The 26052-nt window shown below is 49.2% G+C and overlaps 1 protein-coding gene across 7 annotated transcripts in view; it reads right to left on the minus strand.

Annotated features, from left to right (window-relative positions):
- Positions 1-13437: 13437 nt before the first annotated feature.
- Positions 13438-26052, minus strand: part of MTMR3 (myotubularin related protein 3) — a 1575327-nt gene continuing 1562712 nt past the window's right edge. For 4 of the 7 annotated variants that reach the window (XM_085633882.1, XM_085633880.1, XM_085633884.1 and 1 more), the window contains one exon: positions 13438-14131. In XM_085633882.1, coding sequence (XP_085490008.1) covers positions 13960-14131 — 172 coding nt within the window. In that variant the 3' untranslated portion in view covers positions 13438-13959. The remainder of the gene's footprint in view (positions 14132-26052) is intronic. The other 3 variants (XM_085633888.1, XM_085633887.1, XM_085633886.1) reach the window with 1 other exon arrangement.

Here is a 26052-nt window from a genome sequence, read left to right on the forward strand (position 1 = left end):
GTAACTTGTTCATCTGATCGACACTTCTAGCCACAGATTCCTTACTTTTGAATAGATACCCAATCAATACCTCCCTGAGGCGAGTATGCGAACAATCTTCACACAAGGAAGTCATGCAAGACCGAACAGGATAAGTGCTCATCTCCACAAACCTGAAAGTCCAGACAGTAACGTTTGGTGAACGTGTTCAGGGAAGCCAACGTTGCTGTCTGGTAGATGTCCAGGACTAGAACACTGTGTGCTAACATAGTGGTCACAGCTTTAGCTCTAGTGGAACAAGTTCTTAGGCCTTCAGGAGGTTGCTTCTAGGCCAATGCGTAGCATATTTTGATGCAGAGTATGACCAATATAGAGATTGCTCGCTTCTGCACCGCTCGCCCTATTTTCCAACCAACATACCCCACAAAAAGTTTGTGACAAACCGGTAACTCTTGTGTGCGGTCAAGGTAGAATGACAACGTTCTTTTTATGTCCAGACGATGGAGTCGCTCCTCTTCTTTAGAGGGATGTGGAGGAACATAAAAGGTGGCAGGGTGATAGACTGGCCCACATGAAATGGGGTGACCACTTTCAGTAGAAAGGAAACCCATTTGAAGAGCACCAGTTTGTCAGGATAGACTAATAGATAAGGCGGCTTAGATGATAGGGCATGCAAGTTCACTCAGTTTACAGGCAGATGTAATCACTGAAAGGAAGACTGTTTTGACTGTCAGAAGCATGAGGGGACAATTATGGAGTTGGCTTGAAAGGAGCACACATGAAAAAAGTCAAAACCAAATCAAGGTTCCACTGGTGCATAATAGACAAGCCCTTTTAAGGACCTATGTATAAAACGGGACTTGAACAATGAGGGTTGGTCAGGCAGCCGCAAGCCCATAAGAGTGCCCAGAGGAGAGCCCAGCTGGGAAAGGGAAAGAATGAAGAGTAAAACTTAAGAAAGGGGGGCGGAAAGGGGATCAATGTGTTTTTCTGCACGCTATGCCACACATTTTTTCCCAACGCAGGCGTACACAGTCATGGTGGAGGGACGCCTGGCTGCTAAAATGACATTACAAACTTCGGGAGGACGGTCGAAAGCTGTCAAATGTCGCCTCTCAAACTCCACACCAGAAGGCAGAGAGTAGACAGGTTAGTGTGGAGGACCCTCCACTGCTGCTGCGACAGAAGATCCTCCCAAAGGGGCAGCGTGAGGGGAAGATCGATTGCCATGTTCAGTAGCACGGGATACTAAACTCTCAATGCCCAGTCCATAGCCCCAAGGAAGGCTTGAGCCTGGTTGTTCCTGATCCTCTTGAGAACTCTGGGCAGGTGTGGTGTGGGCGGAAAGGAGGCCTAAGCTCCACTCAAGATTAAAAGCATCTCTAAGTGCCCTGGAGGGCTAGAACACTATCGGTGCCCTGCTGCTGTTTCGCGCTGGTCGCGCGTCATCTTTGCTCTGCCTAGATTTTAAACTACCCCGTTTTGTGGAGTTTAGTTCTTTTATTTTTGCCTTCCCCCTGTTTTTATAACGCGCTCCTGGCCCCTACCTTGCACCATAATTTGTCATCACCACCGCTGTTTGGCGGGTCCGGGTTACCGGGAGGTCTGTGGGTTTTGCAGGGTTCGGCGCCATTTTGCATTGGGGAGGAAGCGCGAGCGCCATCTTGGAGCGTCCAGGTCACCTGGGACGCCGAGACGACGCTATTTAGGGCGAGCTGAGCAGCAGGTGAGTCTGCTTAGTGCCCTGGAGGGCTAGAACACTATCGGTGCCCTGCTGCTGTTTCGCGCTGGTCGCGCGTCATCTTTGCTCTGCCTAGATTTTAAACTACCCCGTTTTGTGGAGTTTAGTTCTTTTATTTTTGCCTTCCCCCTGTTTTTATAACGCGCTCCTGGCCCCTACCTTGCACCATAATTTGTCATCACCACCGCTGTTTGGCGGGTCCGGGTTACCGGGAGGTCTGTGGGTTTTGCAGGGTTCGGCGCCATTTTGCATTGGGGAGGAAGCGCGAGCGCCATCTTGGAGCGTCCAGGTCACCTGGGACGCCGAGACGACGCTATTTAATGCTCGCTGGTCTCGCGCAGCGGAGCGCCTTCCCTGCGCCTGAGTCGTGCCAGAGTCCTGCCCGTCTGCGCTCGTCTGCGTCTCGGAGGCGGACGAGGCCGGACTCTGGCCCTCGACTCCGGTGTCTGCTGGACTAGAGGTGCCTACCTGTGGCCTCAGGATGATTACGTACAGCGCTGCTTCTTTGCGTGCTTTGCGCCCTACACGCTCTGCTTGTCTGTCTCTCTTCCCTGGTGGTCGCCGCTTGGGTCGGGGTTGCCCCGTGTGTAATTGGCTCCCCTCATTATCATCTACCCATAGTCCATCTACCCCTCCGCAACACTACCAGTGCGCGCTGCTTAACACTAGGTCCCTGCCTCGCCATACTTCGGATATATGGGATCTACTCGCGCACTCCAAGATCTCTTGTTTATTTTTAACTGAGACTTGGCTGGGTGCGGGCTCTGAACCCGACATCGCCTGTGCTGTCCCTCCTAATTATTCCATCTTACGGAGGGATAGAACTGAGGGACGAGGCGGCGGGGTGGCTCTGGTAGTGGACAAGGTCTTTGACTGTTCCTCCTTTGTGGTGGACAGCATTGCCGGATGTGAAGCATTAGGCTTTACACTTCATCTATCGGCGTCCCAGACCTGTACTGGTATTCTCCTTTATAGACCCCCTGGACCCATTGGATCCTTTTTTGAGGATCTACAGTCGGCCTTGTCTGTACCTTGTATGCGTTCGGCGCACTGCTTGTTACTGGGCGACTTAAACTTGCATATGGACTGCCTTACGGATCCGGAGGCTATTAAACTCCGCGAGATTACATAGATGTTAGGGCTAGCCTCTTTTATCCATAGCCCCACTCACGAGAAAGGCCACACATTAGATGTGATCTTTGCCTCCAAACCTATTGAGGTGTCCCCTCCACTCCCGGTCCTTTGGTCAGATCATTATCTGATAAATTTTGACTTGGTGTTTGAAGCCAAGCTTAGTCAAAGGGCTCGAGAGGAAGGTCCCCGGCATTTCAGAGCCTATCATCTTGTGTCAGCAGATATGCTATCCGAGGCTCTCGGCAAATATCCGTGTCCAGTGACAGGGGTTCTGGAAACTGATCTCATCTTGGTCCAGAACTGGATGCAGGCAAGATTTGAGGAGTTGGCCCCTCTGAAGCTTGCTAGAACAGCTCATCTCAATTCTGCTCCATGGTTCTCGTCCGCTCTACGCACAATGCAACAAGACTGCAAAAAGTTGGAAAGGCAGTGGCGGCGCAAATACGATCTTGTGGAGCGAATGAATTACCGTGGTGCGATAAAATCTTATTATAAACAGATTGTCGCAGCCAAAAAGAACTATTTGGAGCAGAGGATTGATAAAGCGGATAATATGAGCCGGGAACTCTTTAGGGTTGTGAAGGAGTTTGTCAACCCGGCAGTTGGGACCCCGGTCCATTCTCACTCGGAGCAATGGATCAAACAGCTCGCTGACTTTTTTGTGACTAAGATCACAAAGATTCAGGCCACTTTTCCAACGGCGGATTTTCAATCAGTGGACGTGGTGTCAGGGGACAAGTTGACTTATTCAGCGCCCTTGCAGGCTGAAACTGGGCCCGTATTGTCTGCTTTTCCCCAGCTGTCCTGTGAAACATCGCTTGAGCTGCTATCCAGGCTACAATCTGGTTCGCCGTTGGATGTTTGTCCGGCGAAATGCTTGGGCAAGGTGGCTCCGGCGGTGAACGGTCTGCTGAACCCCCTGCTTAATCTTTCATTGAGCTCAGGGGTGGTTCCACGCCAATGGAAACACGCACTTATTCTGCCGCTGATCAAGAAGCCTCTGCTCGACCCCCTGCAATGTGCTAACTACAGACCAATCTCCCTCCTCCCTGCTCTGGCGAAGGTGTTGGAGAAACATGTTCAGCATACTCTGACCACCTTTATTGAGAACAACAAACTGCTGCATGACTCCCAGTCCGGCTTTCGTGCGAATTACAGCACGGAGACGGCTCTGGTTGAGTTCACCGACGCCATCAGGGAGACGCTCGATCATGGGGGAAAGGCTATGTTGGTTATGTTGGACCTATCGGCGGCATTCGACACCGTCCCACACGCAGGCCTTCTCTCAAGACTTAGGGAGATTGGTCTGCGAGGGACGGTGTTGGACTGGTTTCAATCTTTTCTTGCCGACCGTCGACAGGTGATCTGGGCCCCACCGTTCTCGGCCGAAATGCTTCCGCTGGAGGTGGGGGTGCCTCAGGGCTCTATCCTGAGCCCCACCATCTTTAACATATACATGGCCCCTCTTGCGGAGGTAGCGGAGGCGTTTGGGGCCCGGGTCATCTCATATGCTGATGACACCCAGCTCTTGTTCACTTGCAGGAAGGGAGAGGCCTTTAGCGGCGGCAGAATAAAGGACTGCCTGAGTGCAGTCTTTGCGTGGTTCCAGCGGCACAGCCTGAAATGCAACTCAGACAAATCTGAGCTGCTCTTTTTCGGCTGTGCCCCTGATCCGGGCTGGAAGTCATGGTGGCCCCAGGACATGTCCCCCCCAGAGAAGCCGTCTTCCCAGGTAAAAAATCTCGGAGTGGTGTTTGACGATGTTCTATCTTTTCGTCCACACATCCTGGGATTAGCAGGGAAATGTTTCAGCATCCTTAAGATGCTTAAGAAATTTCTTCCCCTACTTTCACTGCAGTATCGTAGGAAGGTTGTCCAGGCGCTTGTGGGCTCCCGCCTGGATTATGCAAATGCTCTTTTTGCAGGCCTACCTAAGTATTTGTTATCCAAACTGCAGATTGTCCAGAACTCGGCGGCCAGAGTTATTTATGGGTTGCCTAGGAGAGCTAGTGCCTCTGCGCTTTTGGCTAGGCTGCACTGGCTCCCAATTTTGGGGAGAATCAGATTCAAGCTCCTCTCTCTGGCATTCAAGGCCCTTCATGCGATTGGCCCTCACTACCTGAGGAAGCGTATCGTCTTCTATGTGCCGCGGAGGCTGCTGAGGTCAGCGGACCTGGCTAAAACGGAGGTGCCGGTGGTTAAACGCGTCCGGATGGGAGGCCGCTCCTTCCAGTATGTGACAGCCTGCCTGTGGAACGAGCTCCCACTTTCCCTTCGGAAAGCGAATAATCTTCTGGCTTTCAGGAAGGAGTTGAAAACTCTGCTTTTTACTAAGTAACCTAGTGTGACGGTAGTAGGTCTTTCCCTTTGGTTTCGTGTTTCTCTGGGTCACTTTGCCAAAGCGCCGGGACACCCTTCTGGGGTAGCCGTGCGCTCAAAAAGTGCGGAGTAACATAACATAACATAAGTGACAGCTGCCTTGGAAACTCCAGCATGCAAAACTGCTGACATTGCATGTTCTCGATGGAGGTGGACAGATTTAACCTAGGCTCTCCCCACTGTTGAAAGAGACCTTGTACCACCTCCGGATGGTGACGTCATTCGTGATCCGCTAGGCATCGACGACTGAGTTCTTTGGCTCTGGCGTTCAGGGAACCTGCCAGGTATTGAACCACCAGGGATATGCCCTGCTGTTCCAGCCATGTCCAGAAATGCAGGGCCTCTTGACAGACGATCCGAAACCCCACACCGCCCTGTTTGTTGCAGTACCACATGGCAAACGTGTTGTCTGTGAACACCTGCACTAGCCTTCCCTTGATGGAGGGTAGAAAGGCTTTCAAGGCCAGTTGCATCGCATGGAACTTCAACAGGTTGATGTGGAGTCTGGATTTCACCAGAGACCAGAGTCTTCTGGTATCCATCTCTCCCAGTTGGCTGCTCCAGCCCAGGGAGCAACGCATCTGTCACGACTACGAAAAAATCTAATTGGGGAATGGAGAGGGGTCTGCCTCTGACCCAATCGCGGATGGTTAGCCACCACTGCAGATCCTTCCCAGTTTCCTCCAAGATCTGGACCATGTCTAAGAGATTTCCCTGATGCTGTGCCAGTTGAAACTTCAAGTCTCTCTTCAGAGCCCGTCAAAAGCAGGATGCAGGAGACCATGATGCCCAGCAGCCTCAGAGTTATTCTCACTGAAATCCAGGATAGAGGCTGAAACATCGGTATCATATCCTGAATATCCTGGACTCGCCGCTCTGGAGGATAAGCCTGAAACTGCACTGTGTCCACAACAGCTCCAATAAAAGGAAGCGTGTGAGAGTCAGGTGTGACTTCTGAATTTTTATTGGGTTTTATCCATTTTTGACATCACTTGGCATGACAGGATAGCTTTCATCAGACTCATTACAAAATACAGTACATGGAGCTTAAGGAACCACCAGTATACAGGGGAGATAGTTAATTTCAGCAGAATTTCAGTTGGGTGTCTTTGGCATGTTGAAAGTGAACCCCAGCGAGTTCAGGAGGTACACCGTAGTATGGAGGTGGAATAGTAATCCTGGAGTGAGCCAGCCGTCGAGATAGGGGAAGACTGGCACCCCTGATCTCCGCAGATATGCTACAACCACAGCCATCATTTTGGTGAACACCCGAGGGGCACTGGTAAAGCCAAAGGGGAGAGTGGTAAACTGAAAATGCTCGTGGCCTACCGTAAACCGCAGGTAGTGCCGATGGGCAGGCAAGAAGGGAATTATGGAAGTAGGTCTCCTGCAGGTCAAAATGGGTCCAGGATAGACCAGACCTGAGCCAACGTGAGCATTTTTTATTTTTCCTTCTTGAGGAAGAGGTTGACAGCTCGCAGATATAGAATAGGACGAAGGCATTTGTCCTTTCTGGCGACCTGAAAGGAGTGGGAATAGCAACCGCAAGCTACTTCTGCCCCTGGAACCCTGTGTACGGCTGCCTTGTCCAAGAGAGCCATAACTTCATCATGGAGAACGGACAGATGATCCTCCATCAGCCGGGTCGTGAGATGGAAGCAGGAGTAGTCTCAATGGAGAGGGAGTAGCCCCTATTGACAATCTGTAAACTCCACCTGTCTGTTGTTATGGACTACCAGTGAGGTAGGTGATGGTGAATCCAGCTGGCAAGTGGATGTCCATGATGGTAAAGGAGCAGGGGAGGAAGGTTTGGAGGCTGCAGTAGCCGGGGGGATGGCCTCTGGCTACCTGACAGATGAGGTCTGTGGTTACTACGCCCTTGTCCGTGCGGAGGCTAGAGCGCATGCACGGATCAGTGGCTGAGAAGAAATATGCACAGCTGGAAGCACCTTCAGTAGCTATGCTAGGAACATTAGGCCGATTGGGGGTGGTGTGGGCCCAAGAAAGGCCCAAGGACTGTCCTTGAAGCATTCAAGCGTCAAACCTGCTTAAACTCCGAAAAGATGAGTGCCATCAAAGGGCATGTCCATAATGGAAGCTTGGACAGACCCCGAAAAGTCAGTCGTCCTCAACCAGACGTGGTGCCTCAGGGCCACCGTCGATGAAACCATTCTGCCTGGCAAGTAGGCTGTGTTGAGTCCACATCGTATTCTGAACTTTGCTGCAGCTATCCCGCTGGCAATAGCTTGCTATGGGACCTGTGGCAGCACTTGGGAAACCGTGTACCACAGAGTGTGGGAGTAATGGCACAAAAGGCATGTAGTATTCACAGACTGCAATGCCAGGCTGGTGGAAGAAAACATTTTCTTCCCCAAGGAGTCTCTTGGGTTACCTATCTGGGGGAGCGGTATGGAATGCACCATGGGATGTTGAGGCTTGGACCACCAAGCTCCACGGAGTAAGGTGTTGGGTAAGGAAATTTGGGTCCCCTGGAGCATGCAGTGGCAGGAGATCGTCCTATTCACAGGACCCCAGTCTTGGGTTTGGACCAGGTCCCCAAAATGACATCAGTGAGGGTATCATTGAACAGAATTAGCGGTTCGGATGTGGAGACTCACGGCTGCAGCACCTCTGTCAATATGTTACTCTTGACTGCCACAGAGGGCAACTGAAGGTCAAGGACCTCAGCCTCCTTCCACATTACCACTGCATATGAAGCTCCCTCCTCCATAGCCACGATAGGGGAAGAAAGCATACCAGTATCTGGAGAAGTATCCAGTGCACTGGCTTCACCCAGTTCCTCACACCAGTCCATGTTAGGGTCTTCTTCATAGGGCTGGTATTCTCCAGGGTCCAACGACCCCTCTCATTCCTCCCAGAGTCCTAACCCTAGGGAATATGGCTAAGGCTCTGATCTAGGAAGAAAAGTTCCTGTTGGATACGGCATAGGGGGATGCCCCTCTGGCTCTGTGTCAGGGATCGTCTGTCTACCGACGAGGAGAACTCAAAGATCTCTTTGAGGAATTTTTTCTTGTGCCTTGATTTACTCCAGTTTCCCCAACGACTTCGAATGGGACAATTACCTACGACTCCACGAGCACTCCCGGGACATTTCTCTCAACCGGGACCTCTGTTTACGGGGAGTCGCATTCCGGGCCACCATGAGCTTTAGGGACTACTCCCTCAAAGCTTTTGGGTTCAAAGCACAGTAATCGGAGCACAACTTTAGGTCGTGGACCAAACACCACAGGCAGACAAGGTGTGGGAAGAATCCTGTCTTCCTAGATGACATCTTCCTAACACGCCAGGAGGAAAATCCTCAAAACTCACTAGAGAAAACGTCGAAAAAATCCAGCCAAACAGTGACTGAGGACTAAGGGGAAGCACATCTCTAGATCAGTGCTAGATGGCGCAGAAAGAAAAGAACGGACATCAACGCAACTTGGTGGACCCTATATAAGTGCCACTGACATCACTTCCGGCGCTGATGCACGTGGTGCCTATCAACGCCATCTACCGGTGTGCAGGGGTACTGCTCATGAAAAATCATCTGGATCCAGTCTAACGCCTGGAAATTCAAAGGTAAGGAATCTGCAGCTAGAAGTCTCTATCAGATACCAGTGAAGTGGCTAGAGCTATATATTACATATTAATTTGAGAGTTATCTTCAACTGAGGTTGTGCCAAAGGTGGACTCTGAAAACCTCATAGTGGCACACTGAATGCCATTGGAGCAGATGACAGGTGTGAAATCAATGGCTTTGGCTCCATCATGAAGAAGAGTAAAATAACGAAAATCTTATACGTAAAAGCATCCATCTGATAGGCACGGATTAGGAAAAGCATTATGTAATTTGATCAAGATCAGTATAAGCTACGAAGAAGTACTTCAAGTCTCTGCAGTCGGGAATGGCATCTCAGATTGGGGGACGCTGGAGGAAATGGAGGGGAGAAATATCGGTGACTAATATTTTGTTGTCAGGGAGAAAGACAATAAGTTGGCAAACGCTACCATGCAAAACTCTACGCTTTATTTCGCTTTTATTTATAGATTTAACAATGCTAAAGTATTTACTTCTTGCTTTGACAAAAAATGAAAAATATAGGAGCACTTTCCTCTTCAGGAGAGGTGGACTTTATATATTTATATATATTTACAGCTACAGAGACAAGACCTCTTCTCCGCCACAGACAGAGGAGAAGTGTGATCGAGAAAGTGCTTCACTGGCCAAAAGGATAAGCCAAAGAGCTGCGAGTGACGTTTTCCATGACACATTATAGTCCTTCAAAACCCGTAACACCTCCACTTGGCACCCACAATCAGACTGCATGTGCCCATCCCAAAAGTTAATTGCACCTATCTAGAAACGCAGCCAGAAGCCACACAACATTGCCTTTGGGTCTCTACTTCGACTCACTCTGCCGTACCAGAGGTTCTGTTTTGTTAAAAATTAACCCTTGCCAGTAACCGGAACACATATAACTTGGCAACAATGTCAGCCATAAATCACATAACAAGAAGGGAGGGGGAGAGGCAACATCCCTACTCAGACCTCCCCAGTCAATAACTATAACACACAAAAAGGAGTAGGAAAGTATATATTGGAGGTGGTACGTGCTCAGTGAAAAAAAACTGTCCTCACTCACAAAATTGTGACATGCTTCATCATTGCTTACTGACACCCTTGCGCAGACCCATGCCTGGGGTAGGGCAAAAGGAAAGGGGAAACAATACAAATATGATTTAGGGATCACTAAAGAAAAGTGTAACCGGTGAAGGTTAAAACTAGCTCGGATGTGTCCCCACTTGAAATTTTATTCCTGGGCCATCCGGCTATCTTTAAAAAACATGAAGGATGGTTGTGATAGGAGAGGATTAGGATTCCTACACCCCTCCTTATTGCAATGGTGTTGACATGTTTCTGCCGCTTAAACCATGCTCACAGTGTCTGGTCACCCCAGCACTCATCAGGACCCTCAGGATCCCAAAACGTAATACCCTCTTATCCTGACTTGGGTATCTGTGGAATATGTTCTTTCCAACATGGGTAGGTGCAATTCCTGGAAAATCTCCAACTCTCGCCGTAAAGGCCACCTTCACAGCAAGAGTTGGAGATTTTTCAGGAAGTGCACCTACCTTGACGAAAGTTTGACTACAGGGTGTCACTCCCAACACCTTGCTAATTCTAGTGATTCGCTTGGTGAAACTTGAATGTGAAGAGAGTGTGAAGTAGGTAAACCCTATGTTGGAAAGAACATATTCCACAGATACCCAAGTCAGGATCAGGGGGTATTACGTTTTGGGATCCTGAGAGTCCTGATGAATGCCGGAGTGACCGGACACTGTGAGCACGATTTAAGCGACAGAAACATGTCGACACCTCTACAGTAAGGAGGGGTGAAGGAATCCTAATCTTCTCCTATCACCACCATCCTTCACGTTTTTAAACCTAGGCGGATGGCCCAGGAATTCAATTTTGAGTGGGGACACATCCGCGCTAGTTTTAACCTTCACTGGCTGCACTTCTCTTTGGTGATCCCAAAATCTTGTTGTTTGTATTGTTTACTCTTCCCTTTTGCTCCACCCCAGGCATTGGTCTGCGCAGGGGGGTCAATAAGCAAGCCTAATGATGAAGCATGTCACAATTTTGTGAGTGAAGACAGTTTTATTTCACTGAGCACGTGCCACCTTCAATGTATACTTTCCTACTCCTTTCTGTGTTTTATAGCAATGCCACCCACGAGATACACTTCCCTTAACTTCTCTCCTGACATTTTCATTCTGTCCAGGGTGCAGCTAGGTGGAGGGAGTGGGTGGGTACCATCGGCAAACACCACAGTTCAGCCCACAAAACAAACCCTGTTCTTTCATTGTAGGGCGTGCTGAATGTTGTTTTGGTTAGCTTTTAAGTGCACTCTAGTAGGACCAAGACCAGCACCTATTAGGATAAGAGATCAAGATATATCTCGTCTAACTATAAACATGTTCCTAGAGTTTTAAAGAGGATGTGGATGGCACACACACATCAGAATGCGGTCACCATTGTCTTATATATTGTCTTGATGCCTTTCCAAGCAGAATATCACCTGCACACATCAGCCCAATGTGGCTCCTGGGTTGAATCTTTAAGGCATAGTAGTGCTTCAGCAGTGCCAAAACTGTGCACACACAGAAGAACAATCTCTTCAGCATGAACAACTGTTATAATAAGGAACTTTCTAGACGTACCTTATAGTGATGATGAGGTAAAAGTGCATCATCTACATCTCATCTTTTCTCTGTGAAGACTCTGAGCAAGTTCTCATTGTTGCCCCCCACACCCACGATAGAGCTCTCATCTAGCACTACAGAATCTCTTTCTCGGTTACCACAGGAGCACTACATGATCATGATGCTGTGGTGCCTGTTACCCAAATGTATACATGCCTGCCCTACGTTAAGTCAGGTAGCAGAGCAGTCCCCTGACCTCACCATCTCTTAGCGCTCTTCTAGACACCTAACAGGTCATCATTCAGCATATTTATGTCCACAACTCTGGAGCCAAAAATCATCTTTTCACTTTCAGCCTGCACCCCTAGAGCAGTGGATGATCTTGCCTAGGACACACAGACCCACAGCACCAAATCATAATGACCCCGCTTCATGCTCACAGTTGAAGAGCACATCACAGTCTTGAACCACTTTGCCTCTGCCTACATTCCCAGGTTGGGAAACCATTCCAAAACACTCCTGTCTACATCTGCAGGGAGGTGCATCATCTGGAATCTCCTTAACCAACATCGCTAGTACCATAATTTCACAGTACCAAAATCTAGCGAATTACCTAGCTCAAGTTTGTTCTTTCCTTTGCTCACCAGTACACACCGCCCTCATAACTATCTAGCTCCTTCGTACAGTCAATCAAGTATCACCTAACCTAATTCAGAACGAGCGCTCCTTTTTTGCGTTTTTTTTCAGAGTCTTAGGTATGGCCTTCGATGCTTACAGTCCCTGAGCGTGGCATGTTCTGGCCCACTAACAAGCAAAAAGGCCTATAGATGGCCATTATTGTAACTGACGTAAAGCAGAGGTCCCTAAGCAGGCTTTCATCCTGACTACCCTGAGTCATAAAGCCCTAGAGTAGGGCATCACTGTGACACTGTAAAAGCAAATAATCTCTGGGCATGACTTCATTGCAACTCTCTTCAATCACACATGCAGAAAGCAGAGTGCATGCCTGACCATCTTGATGCTCTCATGCCCTTAGCAGGTCATAATTATGACCACATTCCTAGATGAGGGCATTATTCTGAGCACACAGTCCTAGATAAGGGCAATATTCTGAGCTTCTCCTGCCTATATTCTCTGTAGGCCTACATTTTCTAAGCAGGCCTTCCTCTCAACTCCTTTTTAAAGCCACATCTACAGATAGGCATGTTGTTGTTATGTGAACCCTATTATGTAATCACATATTGACATAACCTCTTCATTACCCTTGGAACTACCGCTCCAGAGTTGATCCCTCACCATGCTCCAAGTTAGGTCACATTTGATGTCTTCCTGTATTGAACCACTGAGCACGGCAAATAAATTACTCTTAAATAACTACACAGTCCAAGTTAACATCATTACATCAACCCGCATATTCCAAAATAAGAACCAACTAGGCTGTCAAAGAGGGACACCTCTTATGTAACAATGAACTGGAAATCATAATCGCTCTACAACATCAAACCTAGAGCACCAAATGAGGGCACAGTTGAAGCCTATCCCTGTTATCACTGATGAGCAGTGAATCATCTTGAGCCTCTTTTCTAGGATATTCAAGACTGAGTGGTGGGTATCATCCTGCAGCCCATTATACAGAGGAATAAGAATGACTGCCATCACTATCCACAGACTCTGAACAAGATATAAAATTAGCTTCCCCCAACAAAGAGCTCTACTGGGTCTTAAGGAAAAGCTGCAATTACACCTTCAACTAAATTTAGCAGTATACAAATCAGGTCTCAGATACCCAAGGTGAAAATTAAGACACGGGAGCAGAGGAGACCTGGCCTCACAAACAGCAATTGAAATGCTCTTGTGCCAGAAATGTTGAGAAAAACCTAACTGCAGAGTGTCCAACTGAAAGAGATGATAGCGCAGTGCTAGACACACGCAGAGGAGTGCATGAATAGGCAGTGTGTGTATGTTTAACACAATGCAAAGGGAAGGGACCGAAGAGGGGTAGAGTGCTTTAGTCACATATAATGAGAAATTAAAGCTCCTCTGGTACACTGGACCATAATCAAAGTGCTTCAGTCGTTCGAGACCCTGTACACTACAAAGAGCAGTACTAGAACACACAAGTAAAAAAGCTGCAAAGAATTAATGTGCGCAAATGCTGCTCCAGTACATCTCCCTTACACACCTCCCAACCATCAGAACGTTTTAGCTGTCCGTGGTACTGCCACAAAATGGTCAGCTACCAGATGTGAGGGAAGGCTATCTGTTTTTTCTCACCCTATTTGTCCTTCTCCAGCAAGCCAAAATAAATACAAATGGGACAAAGGGGGCCAGAAAAAACACTATGTAGAAAATTAGAGAGAGAACTGCACAATCAATTTACACTGTCCTGCTAAGTCCATGCAGTGTAAAGCAGTCCAAAATGCACGCCCTTCATCTGTAGGCCTTTCTTCTCATCATCAACACTTAGAGTGTGACTAGCAAAAGTTTTGCGACCAACTGTCCCAAGGCTGTGGCTTTCAGTTTGAAGTGGCAGCAATTGGTTTCTCCAGTTCGTGGTCAAGGCTGGATTCATTGGGATGCAGGTTGCTGTAGCACATCTTGCAAACTCGGCTGGGTTCGAACAGCTGTTGGCTGGGAACAGGCACCTTCTGGTTACAGCAACTGGAGCAGAAAACATTCCCACAATTCCTTCACCATGGAGAGGCAGAGCCAATGACGAGTGAGAGAAGAAATAAAGAAAAGCAAACATTGGTCAATTCATAGTTCAAGACTTGTTTTTTCTACATTCACTTAAATTATTCTGTTGCATAAATCCGTTTAAATTCTCTCATCCTCTAAATGAATATCAGCTCACATTTCCTGCAAACGGCTAGCTCTTTGATCCTAGGTGTTCCATGCATGCCTAAATACACACTTCTAGTTTTGAAAGTCAAAGGTACCATTTATCTTTGAAACTATCCAAACTTCTTAGTTTAAAGCACAATTAGTTGTGAAATTATTTCCTTTGAAGCAATGTGTCCTAGCCCATTTATGAAAAGGGAATGAAATAGTATTCGAGGAAAGTATCCCTTATGAAAATATGAAGACAACTGAGATGTACACAACAATTTAAATGTGAATATATGTTCAAACATCAATGAGCAGAGCAGTAATGCACAGCTCCAACACTTGTATTATAAGAGCACAGATAGAAAGCACAGATAGAAAGAACTTATCAGTGTGGGAGATCATCACTTAAGAATCAAACATTAGTAGATACAGGCAGATATCAGGTAAACATCAAGGGGGGAGACTCACTAGAATACCAGAAAGGTAGGGGTGGGAGAGGGACCAAATTCAAATAGACCCCAGGGATCTGTATACGGGAGGTATATTTATACAGCATGAATGGCTGGTCACCAAACGCAAACCATGATAGTGACGTCCTGGAACAAAAATGGCCTAAATGGGAAGGTGAAAAGGAAAACAGCCATGCAGTTCATTAAAAAATATGTGCCAATCACAGTCCTACTACAAGAAACGCATCTCCTGGGGCATCACTGTAACGCCTTAGATAGATATGGCTATGCTCCGCTTGCACATGTTGGGTACACCTCAGGCTCTAGAGGAGTAGGGGTGCTAGGCAGAAGGGTATTCTCATTTACTCCTGAGAAATCATGGTCAGATCCACTGGGCAGATATGTGGCCTTTAGTAGGCAATGGGAGGGAATGACGTTTAACCTATGTTTGGTGTATGCCCCGCCAAAATTGCAGACAGCCACGATGGACGAACTAGGTCCACTGGTATTGGAGCTACCGCAGGGACGGTTAATATTAGGGGGAGACATGAACGATGTACTCTCGTTAGAGTGGGATACCCTGGGGGGAGTAACTTCGGGGAGGAGAGCAGGGGGACTAGGTGACTTTCCTTCATGGACCTAGGTGATATTTGGCAGAGCCATAATCCAAGTACCAAGCAATATACTCACTTGTCTGCTACACATGGAGGTTTAGCACGGTTGGATTATTTGATAACACAAGCTCAGTCTGTGGAACAGTTCAGGGAGGTCTGACACATGGCCTGGAGAGTGTGAGATCACTCACCAGTGGAGGCTAGCTTGGTGGGACCACCACAAGACCATGTTTTGCCCCTAAGGATAGATATATGGCATTTTAAGGATCAGAAGTTCAAGTCCAGTATCTGGGAGTGTACGAACCAGTTTTTTGTAGAAAATATGGGAACAGTGGACTCAGGGTTAATACTCTGGGAGGCTTACAAGACGGTACTAAGGGAACATGCTCAGGCCTTATTGGGGACCTAAAAAAAAGACAGTATTAAAATGCACGGAGCTGGAGAAATATTCTAGGACAGGAAGCCCAGGTAGGGAGCAAACATTTGACATGCAATAGAGTCCGGCTGCAACAGAAGGAGCTCAGAGAGGTATTGGAGGATGAGGCCAAAGTGGCAACAAGAGCAACTAGACACTGAATTAATGAAATTGGGGACAAAGCCAGTACACCTTCGGAGATACTAGATGACTCTGGAGTGAGAAATGTGACAGGGCAGGGGATTTCTGAGGCGTTCGCGTCCTATTACAAAAAACAATATACATCTATGTCCGGATATACGGAAGTGAACTGCATGGAATTCCTCAAGGATGTCAAGTTTCCGGGTTTGACGAATGAGAAAAGAGATGAGTTGGAAGGCGACTTGTAAGTAGAAGAGATTAGCACGGTGGCTCGGTCCTTGCAGTCTGGGAAAGCAGCAGGACCTAACGGTCTCCACTGCAATTATATAAATGTACACTGGACAAGGTTGCCAAGCATCTTCTATTGATGTTTCAGGAGGCGCGTCACACCGGACTTTCGCCCAAAGATCAGCGCTCGGCACGGATTACAGTAATACCCAAAGAGGGCAAGCCCCTGACAAACTTTGCATCATTTAGGCCCATTTCCCTACTGAACTTTGAGGTTAAAGTACTGGTGAAGATATTTCCAACACGCTTAAGGAAGGTAATCAGCTCCCTGGCTCACCCGGACCATTCAGGCTTCATTCTAGGCAGAAATACCAGGCTCAACTTTCATAGGTTGTTAAGGGTCCTGCATGTCACTGGGTTGGATCCTTCACTGCCTTCGGCGCTCCTGTTTTGGCTGCCAAGATGGCGTTTAACAGCTTAGAATGGAACTAACTACCTGTGGGCGGTCCTAGCGCGTATGGTGATTGGACTGACATTCATTGGATGGATAAAAGTGCTTTATGAGCAGCCGTTGGCAAGGGTGAGAGTTAATGCTGCGGTATCCAGAGAGTTCAATATGCAAAAAAGAACAAGACAAGGCTGACACTCTCCCCGATATTGTTTGCTCTGGCGCAGGAGCGGTTGGCGGCGTAGGTTCTTCAGGACCCGTTGATATGGGGAATCCCAATCGTGGATGAGTGGGATGAAGGGATCTCCATGTATGCTAACGATATTCTTTCATATGTACAGTGCCCGAAGCAGGCTGTTGATAGAATCCTGCAAATCTTTTGTACTGTTTGCATTGGTGGGGGGATTCCTAAACTGACATCACGCTGTGAGCTACCTATGGAATTGGAGGGGTTTAGCTACTTGGGTATCAATATAACGAGGGACCCCAAGAATTATATGAGAGGAAACCCAACTTGAGAGATTTAAAAGTAAAGCAAGGAGGTGGAAGACTCTACCCTTAACGGTAATGGGCCGAGCTGCCCTATTTAAAATGACAACTCTTCCCTGCTTACTTTCTGTCCTGCAGAATTTCCCCTATCCGATTCAGTCATCATTCTTTGGAACAGTGGAGGGGGAATTGTGCTCCCTTTTATGGTTGGGAGGTGTGGCTCGAATTGCCTTGCATAAACTACAAAGGAGCATCTATGACGGAGGATTGGCAATACCAGATGTAAGGTACTATTACTGGGCCGCCCAAATGGTCACGGTGAACGACTGGATGTTTGACGATAGGACTGAACCAGGCAGTAGAGTGGACAGAACTTGTATGTGTGCAAGGGGCGGTGGACAATTACTTTACGGTAAAAAGTGAATAAAGAACTGCTGATACACACAAGTTACTTACCTTCAGTAACAATATATCTGTAAGAAACATTAGTTAGTTGTAGATTCCTTACCTTAGAATTACCCCCAGGCGTCAGACTGGATCCGGAAAGTTTTTTCGACAGCAGAACCTCTGCATGTCAGATGGTGGCGTCGGTCGGCGTCGCCGGGATGACGTTGCGGCAGCTTAGACGCCGCCCTCGCGCGCGGACGTCAGTTTTGTACACGACTTTCAGCGCCAGAATACCAGAGCCATGCAAGACACTGACCATTTGTACACAAAACTAGGGCCCTGAAAGGATGTCCTTAACCCTAGAAATCAGTTCTCAGAACGGGGAGGAAGGGTTGGGCGGTAAGGAATCTATAACTAACTAATGTTTCTTACAGATATATCATTACCGAAGGTAAGTAAATTGTGCATCTGAAAGAAACACATTAGTTATAGATTCCTTACCTTGGAATAGATACCCCAGCAATATCAACCCTGGTGGTGGGTCTGCAAACCAAGATCACTCCAGAAAATCCTGGAGAACAGAACGGCCAAAGGAGCAGTCTCTCCGGACTTGGCTGTCCAGGCAGTAGTGTTTGGTGAACGTGTGCAGCGATGCCCACGTGGCCGCCTTACAGATGTCATTCAGAGGCACTCCTCTTCCCAAGGCAGTAGTGGCTGCAGTCGCCCTGGTGGAGTGAGCGCGTAGCCCGACTGGAGGCTCCTTTTTAGCCAGAGAGTAACAAGCCTTAATACACAACACAACCCATCGAGAAATGGTGCGTTTGTGTACAGCCCGACCCTTCTATGCACCCATGTAGCCAACAAAAAGTTGATCATCCACCCGGAACTGTTTTGTGCGATCCAGATAGAAGGAGAGCGCATGTTTTGGGTCCAGAGGGTGGAGCCTCTCTTCCTCCTTTGAAGGATGTGGAGGCGGAAAGAAGGTGGGCAAAGTAATGTTCTGCCCGATGTGGAAGGCAGTGACCACCTTTGGAAGACGGTGGATGGGACCTGAGAACCACCTTATCCAGGTGAACAAACAGGAAAGGAGGTTTTGTAGAAAGAGCCTGGAGCTCACTCACCCTTCTAGCAGAAGTGATGGATACCAGAAAAGCAGTCTTAAGAGTCAAGAGACGTAAAGGACAGTTATGAAGCGGCTCAAAGTGAGCGCACATTAAATAGGTGAGCACAAGATTCAAGTCCCACTGAGGCATAACGAAAGGGATTGAAGGAAAAAGATGTGTTAAGCCTTTCAAGAAACAGTCAACCACCGGGGACTTGAAAAGGGAAGGCTGATCAGGCAGCCCAAGGAAGGCAGAGAAGGCTGAAAGGTAGCCCTTGAAAGTACCCAGAGCAGAGCCCTGCTGGGCTAATGAGAGAAGGAACAAGAGTACTTCAGAAAGAGGGGCAGAAAGGAGATCCACAGCCTTTGCTGTGCACCATGCCACAAGTCATTTCCACCGGCAGGCGTATACCGTCTTAGTGGAGGGACGCCTGGCTGCTAAGATTACATCACAGACTTCGGGAGGCAGGTCGAAAGACGCCAACTGCCAACGCTCAATCTCCACACAAGGAGGTGGAGACTGGACAGGTTCGGGTGGAGGACCGTCTCCTGCTGCTGCGACAGAAGATCCTCCCATAGAGGCAGTTTCATTGGAGGATCGCTGGCCATGTTGAGTAGCTCGGGATACCAGACTTGGGCCCGGTCGCGCCTGTTCTTCTTCAGCACTCTGGGCAGAAGTGGTACTGGCAGAAAGGTGTACAACAGACCACAACTCCACTCGCGACAAAAAGCATCGCCGAGCGAGTGCCGCCTTGGAAATTTCAATTTTCAACGCACATAATTGCTGACATTGCGCGTTCTCTTCGGTCGCGAATAGATCTATCCAAGGCTCTCCCCACTGTCGAGAGAGACCTTGCACCACCTCAGAGTGAAGACGCCATTCGTGATCAGAGAACCTGCTAGGTGTTGAACCACCAGAAATATGCCCTAATGTTCCAGCCATGTCCAGAGGCGGAGGGCCTCCTGACATAGGGTCCACGACCTCTTTGTTGCAGTACCACATGGCAGTGGTGTTGTCCGTGAAAACCTGCACTACACTTCCCCGGACAGAGGAAGGAATGCTTTCAGTGCAAGACTAATCGCCTGGAGCTCCAGAAGGTTGATGTGAAGCCCAGACTCTGCCGGAGACCAGAGGCCTCTGATCTCCGCCTCTCCCATGTGGCCGCCCCATCCCAGAAGGGTTGCGTCCGTCGCCACAGTGTGGTCTGCTTGGGGAAGGGAGAGGGATTTGCCATTGACCCAATCCTGGTTCGTAAGCCACCACTGCAGTTGTTGAGCTGTGCCCTCCAAGATCTGGACGCTATCGGACAGATTCCCCTGATGCTGCGCCCACTGGAACTTCAGGTCCCACTGCAGAGCCAGCATATGCCACCTGGCATGATCGACCAGCAGGATGCAGGAGGCCATGAGGCCCAGCAGCCTCAGGGTCATCCTGACCGAAACCTGGGATAGAGGCTGAAAGATCTGAATCATAGCCTGAATATCCTGAACTCACTGTTCGGGAGGATAGACCCGAAACATCGTCGTGTCCAGAACCGCTCCGATGAAGAGGAGCTTCTGAGAGGGAATCAGGTGCGACTTGGGCACATTGATGGAGAACCCTAGCAAATGCACGAGGTCGGCCGTAGTCTGGAGGTGGGAGACGACTGCCTGGGGCGAGCACGCCTTCAACAACCAGTCGTTGAGATAGGGGAAGACTGAAACCCCTGATCTGTGCAGATGAGCTGCGACCACCACCATCACTTTCATGAAGACCCAAGGGACGCTGGTAAGGACAAAGGGGAGCATGGTAAACTGAAAGTGCTCATGGCCTACTGTGAACCGTAGGTAACGCCGGTGGGCCGGCACGACGGAGATGAGAAAATAAGCATCCTGCAAGTCCAATGCTACCATCCAGTCTCGCGGGACGAGGGCAGACCAGACCTGAGCAAGCGTCAACATCTTGAACTTCTCCTTCCGGAGGAAGCGATTGACGTCCCTGAGGTCCAAGACAAGACGCAGGCCGTTGTCCATCTTAGGAACCAGAAAGGAGTGGGAATAACAACCACGACCTACTTCTGGGACAAGAACGCGCTCGATTGCTCCCTTGACCAAGAGAGCCGTAACTTCCTGCTGGAGAAGGGCCAGATGATCGTCCGACATGTGGTGGTATCGCGGTGGCATAGCTGGAGGGGTAGTCTCGAAGGGGAGGGAGTAGCCCCTTTGGACTATCTGCAAAACCCACCTGTCCGAAGTGATGGTGCACCAGTGGGGGAGGTGATGGCGAAACCTGTCGCCCACTTGCGTTTGAAGGGCCTGAAAGGACGGAGTAGAAGGGTTTGGAGGCTGCTACAGAGGGAGGGTTGGTGGACTGGCCCGTCCGCTGGCCCCCGAACCTCGCTGGTTATTTCAACGTCCCCAGCCGCGTGAAGATTGGGTAACTTGCTGTGGCCTGTGGCCCTGGGTGGGACATAGCCATGAAAGGGGCGAAAAGCAGGCTGCGCCGGACAGGAGGAGAGGCCCAAGGACTTGGCTGTAGCCCGTGAGTCCCTGAAGCGCTCTAGGGCGTTGTCTGCTTTGTCGCCAAAAAGGCAAAGACCATCAAAGGGCATGTCCATCAAGGTGTTCTGGACATCCCCTGAAAAGCCAGTGGACCTCATCCAGACGTAGCGCCAAAGCGCTACCGACGTTGAAATGGTCCTGCCCAGAGAGTCGGCGGTGTCCAGGCCACAATGGATCGTAAACAGCGGCAACAGCACTTCCCGGGCCTCCTCCGGACACTGAGGCAGCACTTGTGCCACCGTATCCCACACGGAGTGCGAATAACGGCCCAGGAGACATGGGGTGTTTATGGACCGCAGTCCTAAGCTGGCAGAAGAGAAAATATTCTTGCCAAGGTGGTCCAGCTTCTTGGATTCCCCTTCCGGAGGAGAGGTATGGAAGGCACTTTTGGAGGTGGAGGTTTGGACCACAAAGCTCTCCAGGGTGGGGTGTTGGGAGAGGAAAGTGGGGTCGCCTGGAGCCGGGCAGTGGCGTCGGGTGATCATCCTGTCTGCGGGAGCCCCCGTGTTGAGCCTGGATCACATGCCCAAAAGGACATCAGTGAGGGCCTCATTAAACGGCAGCAGGGGCTCCGAAGAGCTCGCTGCCGGTTGAAGCACCTCAGTCAGGAGGTTAGTCCTGACCGCCACCGTAGGAAGTTCGAGGTTGAGAGCCTCGGCCGCCCTACGCAACACCACTGCGTATGACGCTTCCTCCTCCGTTGGCATCCCCCAGTTCCTCTCTCCAGTCCTGCTCAGTATCTAACTGGTCAGTTATAGGGTCACCTGACCACTCCCAGTCCTCCTCATCATCCTCTGGGTGCCACTGTTGTTGGAAAGGGACCCCAAGAGTGAACAGGGGCACAAAAACCCCACCCGGCACCAGATCCGGCGTCGGACGACACCAGTCCGGCTCCGTGTCCACGTCGGGAAGGAGGTCGGGGTCGATGCCGGCCGGGGAGTCGATCGGCGCCGAACGCAGTAGCGGTGCCATAGAAAGCGGCACCGGTGTAGGTTTAACAAGGTCAACCGGCACCGATGCAGATCCAGGCCTAGATCCAAGGGGAGCCTGCAGTGCCGCAGCCGCCGGCAACGAAGACCTAGGCCCCCCCCAACCAAGTCCGCGGGGCCCAGAGCAGCGCCGGATGGGTTGGTCCACCCAAAGATGGCATGCATCGCCTCATAGAATGTACGAAGCTGGGCGGGGTCGCTTCGGGTCCCGGAAAGGGAGGGAAGCTCTGAGTCGACTCTTCGGGCTCCGCGTACGGAGCCGTGGGAGTGGCACCACCCGCGTGCCTTGTCGGATCGGCCGACCGACGAGGAGAAGAAGTCTAAGAGCGACAATATTTCTTCGACTTCTTCTTTTGCTCCGACTTACCCGACCCCGAGTGCGAAGAATTTGATGATATGGAACCAGAATGTTGGTGGCTCCACGACCAGTCCCTAGACCTCCCTCTCGACTGGGACCTCAAACGGCGCAGAGCTGACTGTCGGCGTTCAAGCAGCTTTCGGGACCGCTCCCGGAAAGCCTCCGGCGCCATCCACCGACAGTCGGAGCACGAGTGGGGGTCATGGTTGCGCTCCAGGCAAAAGAGGCACACGCGGTGCGGATCAGTTACCATCATCAGTCGGTTGCATGAACCGCAGGCCTTGAAACCGGGCATCCCTTGTGCACCTGCTCGGTGTCTTAGACTCGAAACAAGAAGTCAACAAAAGTCTAAAAAAACGTAGTAAAAAAATGACCGAGGTACCGCTCTTCCAGAATCTGCGCTGGCTGGCGCGGAAAAAGAAAGAACTGACGCCAGCCGCGACGTCATCCCGGCGACCACGACCCAGACGACAGACGTGGAGCCGACCGAGGCCACCTTCCGACTCGCAGAGGTACTGCTGACGAAGAAACTTTCCGGATCCAGTCTGACACCTGGGGGTAATTCTAAGGTAAGGAATTTATAACTAACGTGTTTCTTTTAGATCCACACAAATGATAATTAGAGCATGGCGCAAGGCGACGAAACACTTGGGTTGAGGAGGGAAACTTGCAGAGATGACACCCTTGTGGGTATGTGCACAACTAGAAAAGGTTGGCAGACTGCAGGGCTTTGTAAAATGGGAACTGCTGGGGCTTGAAAAATTAGGGGATGTCTGGAGAAATAACCCGTTCATAAAATTTGAGAACTAGGACCAGGGGAGTGGTTGAGATATCTGCAGCTGGGCCACGCCAACAGGGAACAAATCTGTGAGGGGGAGGAATTAACGGAGTCCGCTCCCTTGGAGGATAGACTCTTAACAGATCTCTTAGAGAGGAAGGTGATATCATAAGTGTACAAACAACTGGTGAACAATACACCGGACCCCCTAGGTTCATTAAGAACTGCTTGGGTGGGAGATGTTGGCCCGATAGAGGATGAGGATTGGATGAAGGCTTTACAAGGACTGATAGAGGTAGCATTTAGCTCCGGTTTCCATCTATTTCAACTAAAGGTCTTCCACCGCACATACTGTTCCAGAAAGTTCTCACACCATTTGGGTATGGCAGAGTCGTCACAGTGCAACTGGGGCTGTGGCCAGGAGGGAATATTTTACCACTTTAATTGGGAATGCCCGCAGACATATATGTACTGGGGTAAAATTGGGAGAATTAGGACTGGTGGGGATGGAGGTTCCCTCGGACCCGAAATGGTTCCTATTGACGATACCTGGAGAAGAGGATTGGCCGAGATATACTAGGATCTGGCTGGCATTGGCTGCGTTGGTGGCCAAACGCAACCTGGTCAGATGCTGAGGAACACAGGCTTTACCAAGGATTGAGGACTGGGAGACAGATCTAGACTGATGCTGGCTGGCGGAACAAACTAATATAACAAAGGGTGTCTGAAGAAACGGGAAAAAATCTGGGGGAAGTGGCAAACCTATAGGGTATTGTAACAAGGACCTGAAGCACATGGGGAGGGTAGAATATTACTGGTTGGGAACAGCTCAGATAAAAGAAATTGTAAACCACTAGGTCGGATTATATGTAAACTGACGACTTTGCTGATTTACTGCTATTCTTTTGTTTGCAATAAAGATTTTCACAAAAATAAAAGAAGAGTAAACATTGCAGCAAATATGGTCCTACGTATCCGGAATGTCTGCGCATTTTCTGTTGCTTGTTTCCAAAAATCTCAGGAGTACAATATTCACAGATGAGTAGTAAATGTGTTATTTGCCAAAAAGCACAATGTATAACAATTGGCACTAATGTAACATGATCAGCGGAGAGGTTTTTGAAAATCAACTTGCACTCCAGTGCAGCACCATTCCTAGTACAGGGCTTTTAAAGTGTGCGCAATGAGAAAGAGTGCCAGTTAAGTTTCACATCATTATCAATGCATGCCAAAAGGAGAATGCCAGAAAGACTAATGGGTAGAGAGATGCCGGATTTCCATCCAAGGTTCCCTCTTCGTACTGGTGGGCACAGCACCTCGGCAGTCTAATGGCCATGAAGGGATAGAAAAATCTAAAATAATTGGGCTAAGGCAACAACACCTAACCTTAGATACTGAATCGAGGTGAAGGTAACTGAATCTTAGAAGACGGTAGACTAATTATCTCTCAAAACTGCATTTGGCACCAAAAGGGGTAAAGGGATGACAATCCCAATGGATACTGGTGCATTATAGAGAGATCTATGAGCATGAGGGCACTAAGTGTAATTCTGGTACTTCACACTTTGGAGAAGGAATATAGGCATTATGATTCTGAGCAGATAACGCTAACAATTCTGCGCCTCTGACTTGGTCTAATATATTATGCCACTGCGTCAAGCACTCAGTGTGTCAGATAAACTGAATCGGGTTTGCAAAATTCCAACAGTGTAGATAATCTGTATTCACGAAACAGGTTTGTTTTCCTGCTGAAAGTATGGCTGGGGTGAAGAATCAACCTGATGCCAGAGACTTTGATTTCAGACAGAAGCAAATGCATGTATTCCAAAAAAAACTAAAAACTATGCATGAACTTGGGTGCTCTGGCACTCTTACCTATACCATTTTTACCACATCCGATTATTTTGCTACATAAAAAAAAGCTTGTGCTTTAATAAATCATAGCTCCTCCTGCCCACCTCTCCCTCCACCCCACACAGAGGGTTAATTAAAATACCCTATAGTAGAGACTGAACAAATAATCAATTGCTCTATTTTTTTTTTTATCAAATCTGTTTTTATTATTTTATGAGTACACTCAGTGATAACAGGCATTGCATACAGAAGTTTGCAATCATGCATAAATTGTTAATCAGTACATGGGCATGTGACCACATTAGTTTAACATGCGTTCAAACTTTACTGCGAATCAGACAATGAATGCTCAACCAGGAGCTAGCTGTACTGCATTCTGCCAGTTCTGATGCAGTCTCTAAGGTGCATTGGAAAAGCAGTGTATCAACCTCCCGGTTACTCGTGTGGTCCAATGCTGATCGTTCAGCTCGAGCAATGAAACAGATGAATTACTTACAAAGCAAAGAAACAATAACAGTGGCAGCGTAAACCATTTGTACATGTGTAACTCCCTCCCCCCTTACCTTTGTCCCCCCCCCCTCGCCCCCCCGGGGCTACTTGTGTGCTCCTCAGCCATAACCGCGTTAGTGTAGCTGCACTCGTGCCAGGGTAGGGTAGGAGAAAGTGGGACCATACTATCCCGTCAGTACAGCAGCCTGTGGCATGCCTCCGCCAGCGTGGTCATTACCAGCTTCCTCCGTATGTCTCATGTGGCCCTCCCTTTCCAGCCGCTGTAACGCACAGAGCATCTGCTCCCAGCAGGTCGCTATAGGCTCCTTCTGCAACCCCAGTGTTTCCTCCCTTCGGATGGCAGTCCCCTTTGACCTAGCCCATGCCTGAAATGAGGAACTCCATGCCCGTGTGTGCGGCGGGTCGTGTGCCTTCCATCTCCCTGTAAGGAAACGCTTTGCTACCACGAGCCCCAGATCCAAGAATCGGGACGTTACC

The sequence above is a fragment of the Triturus cristatus genome, chromosome 11 (genome assembly GCF_964204655.1).
Source record: "Triturus cristatus chromosome 11, aTriCri1.1, whole genome shotgun sequence".
Lineage (NCBI taxonomy): Eukaryota > Metazoa > Chordata > Amphibia > Caudata > Salamandridae > Triturus > Triturus cristatus.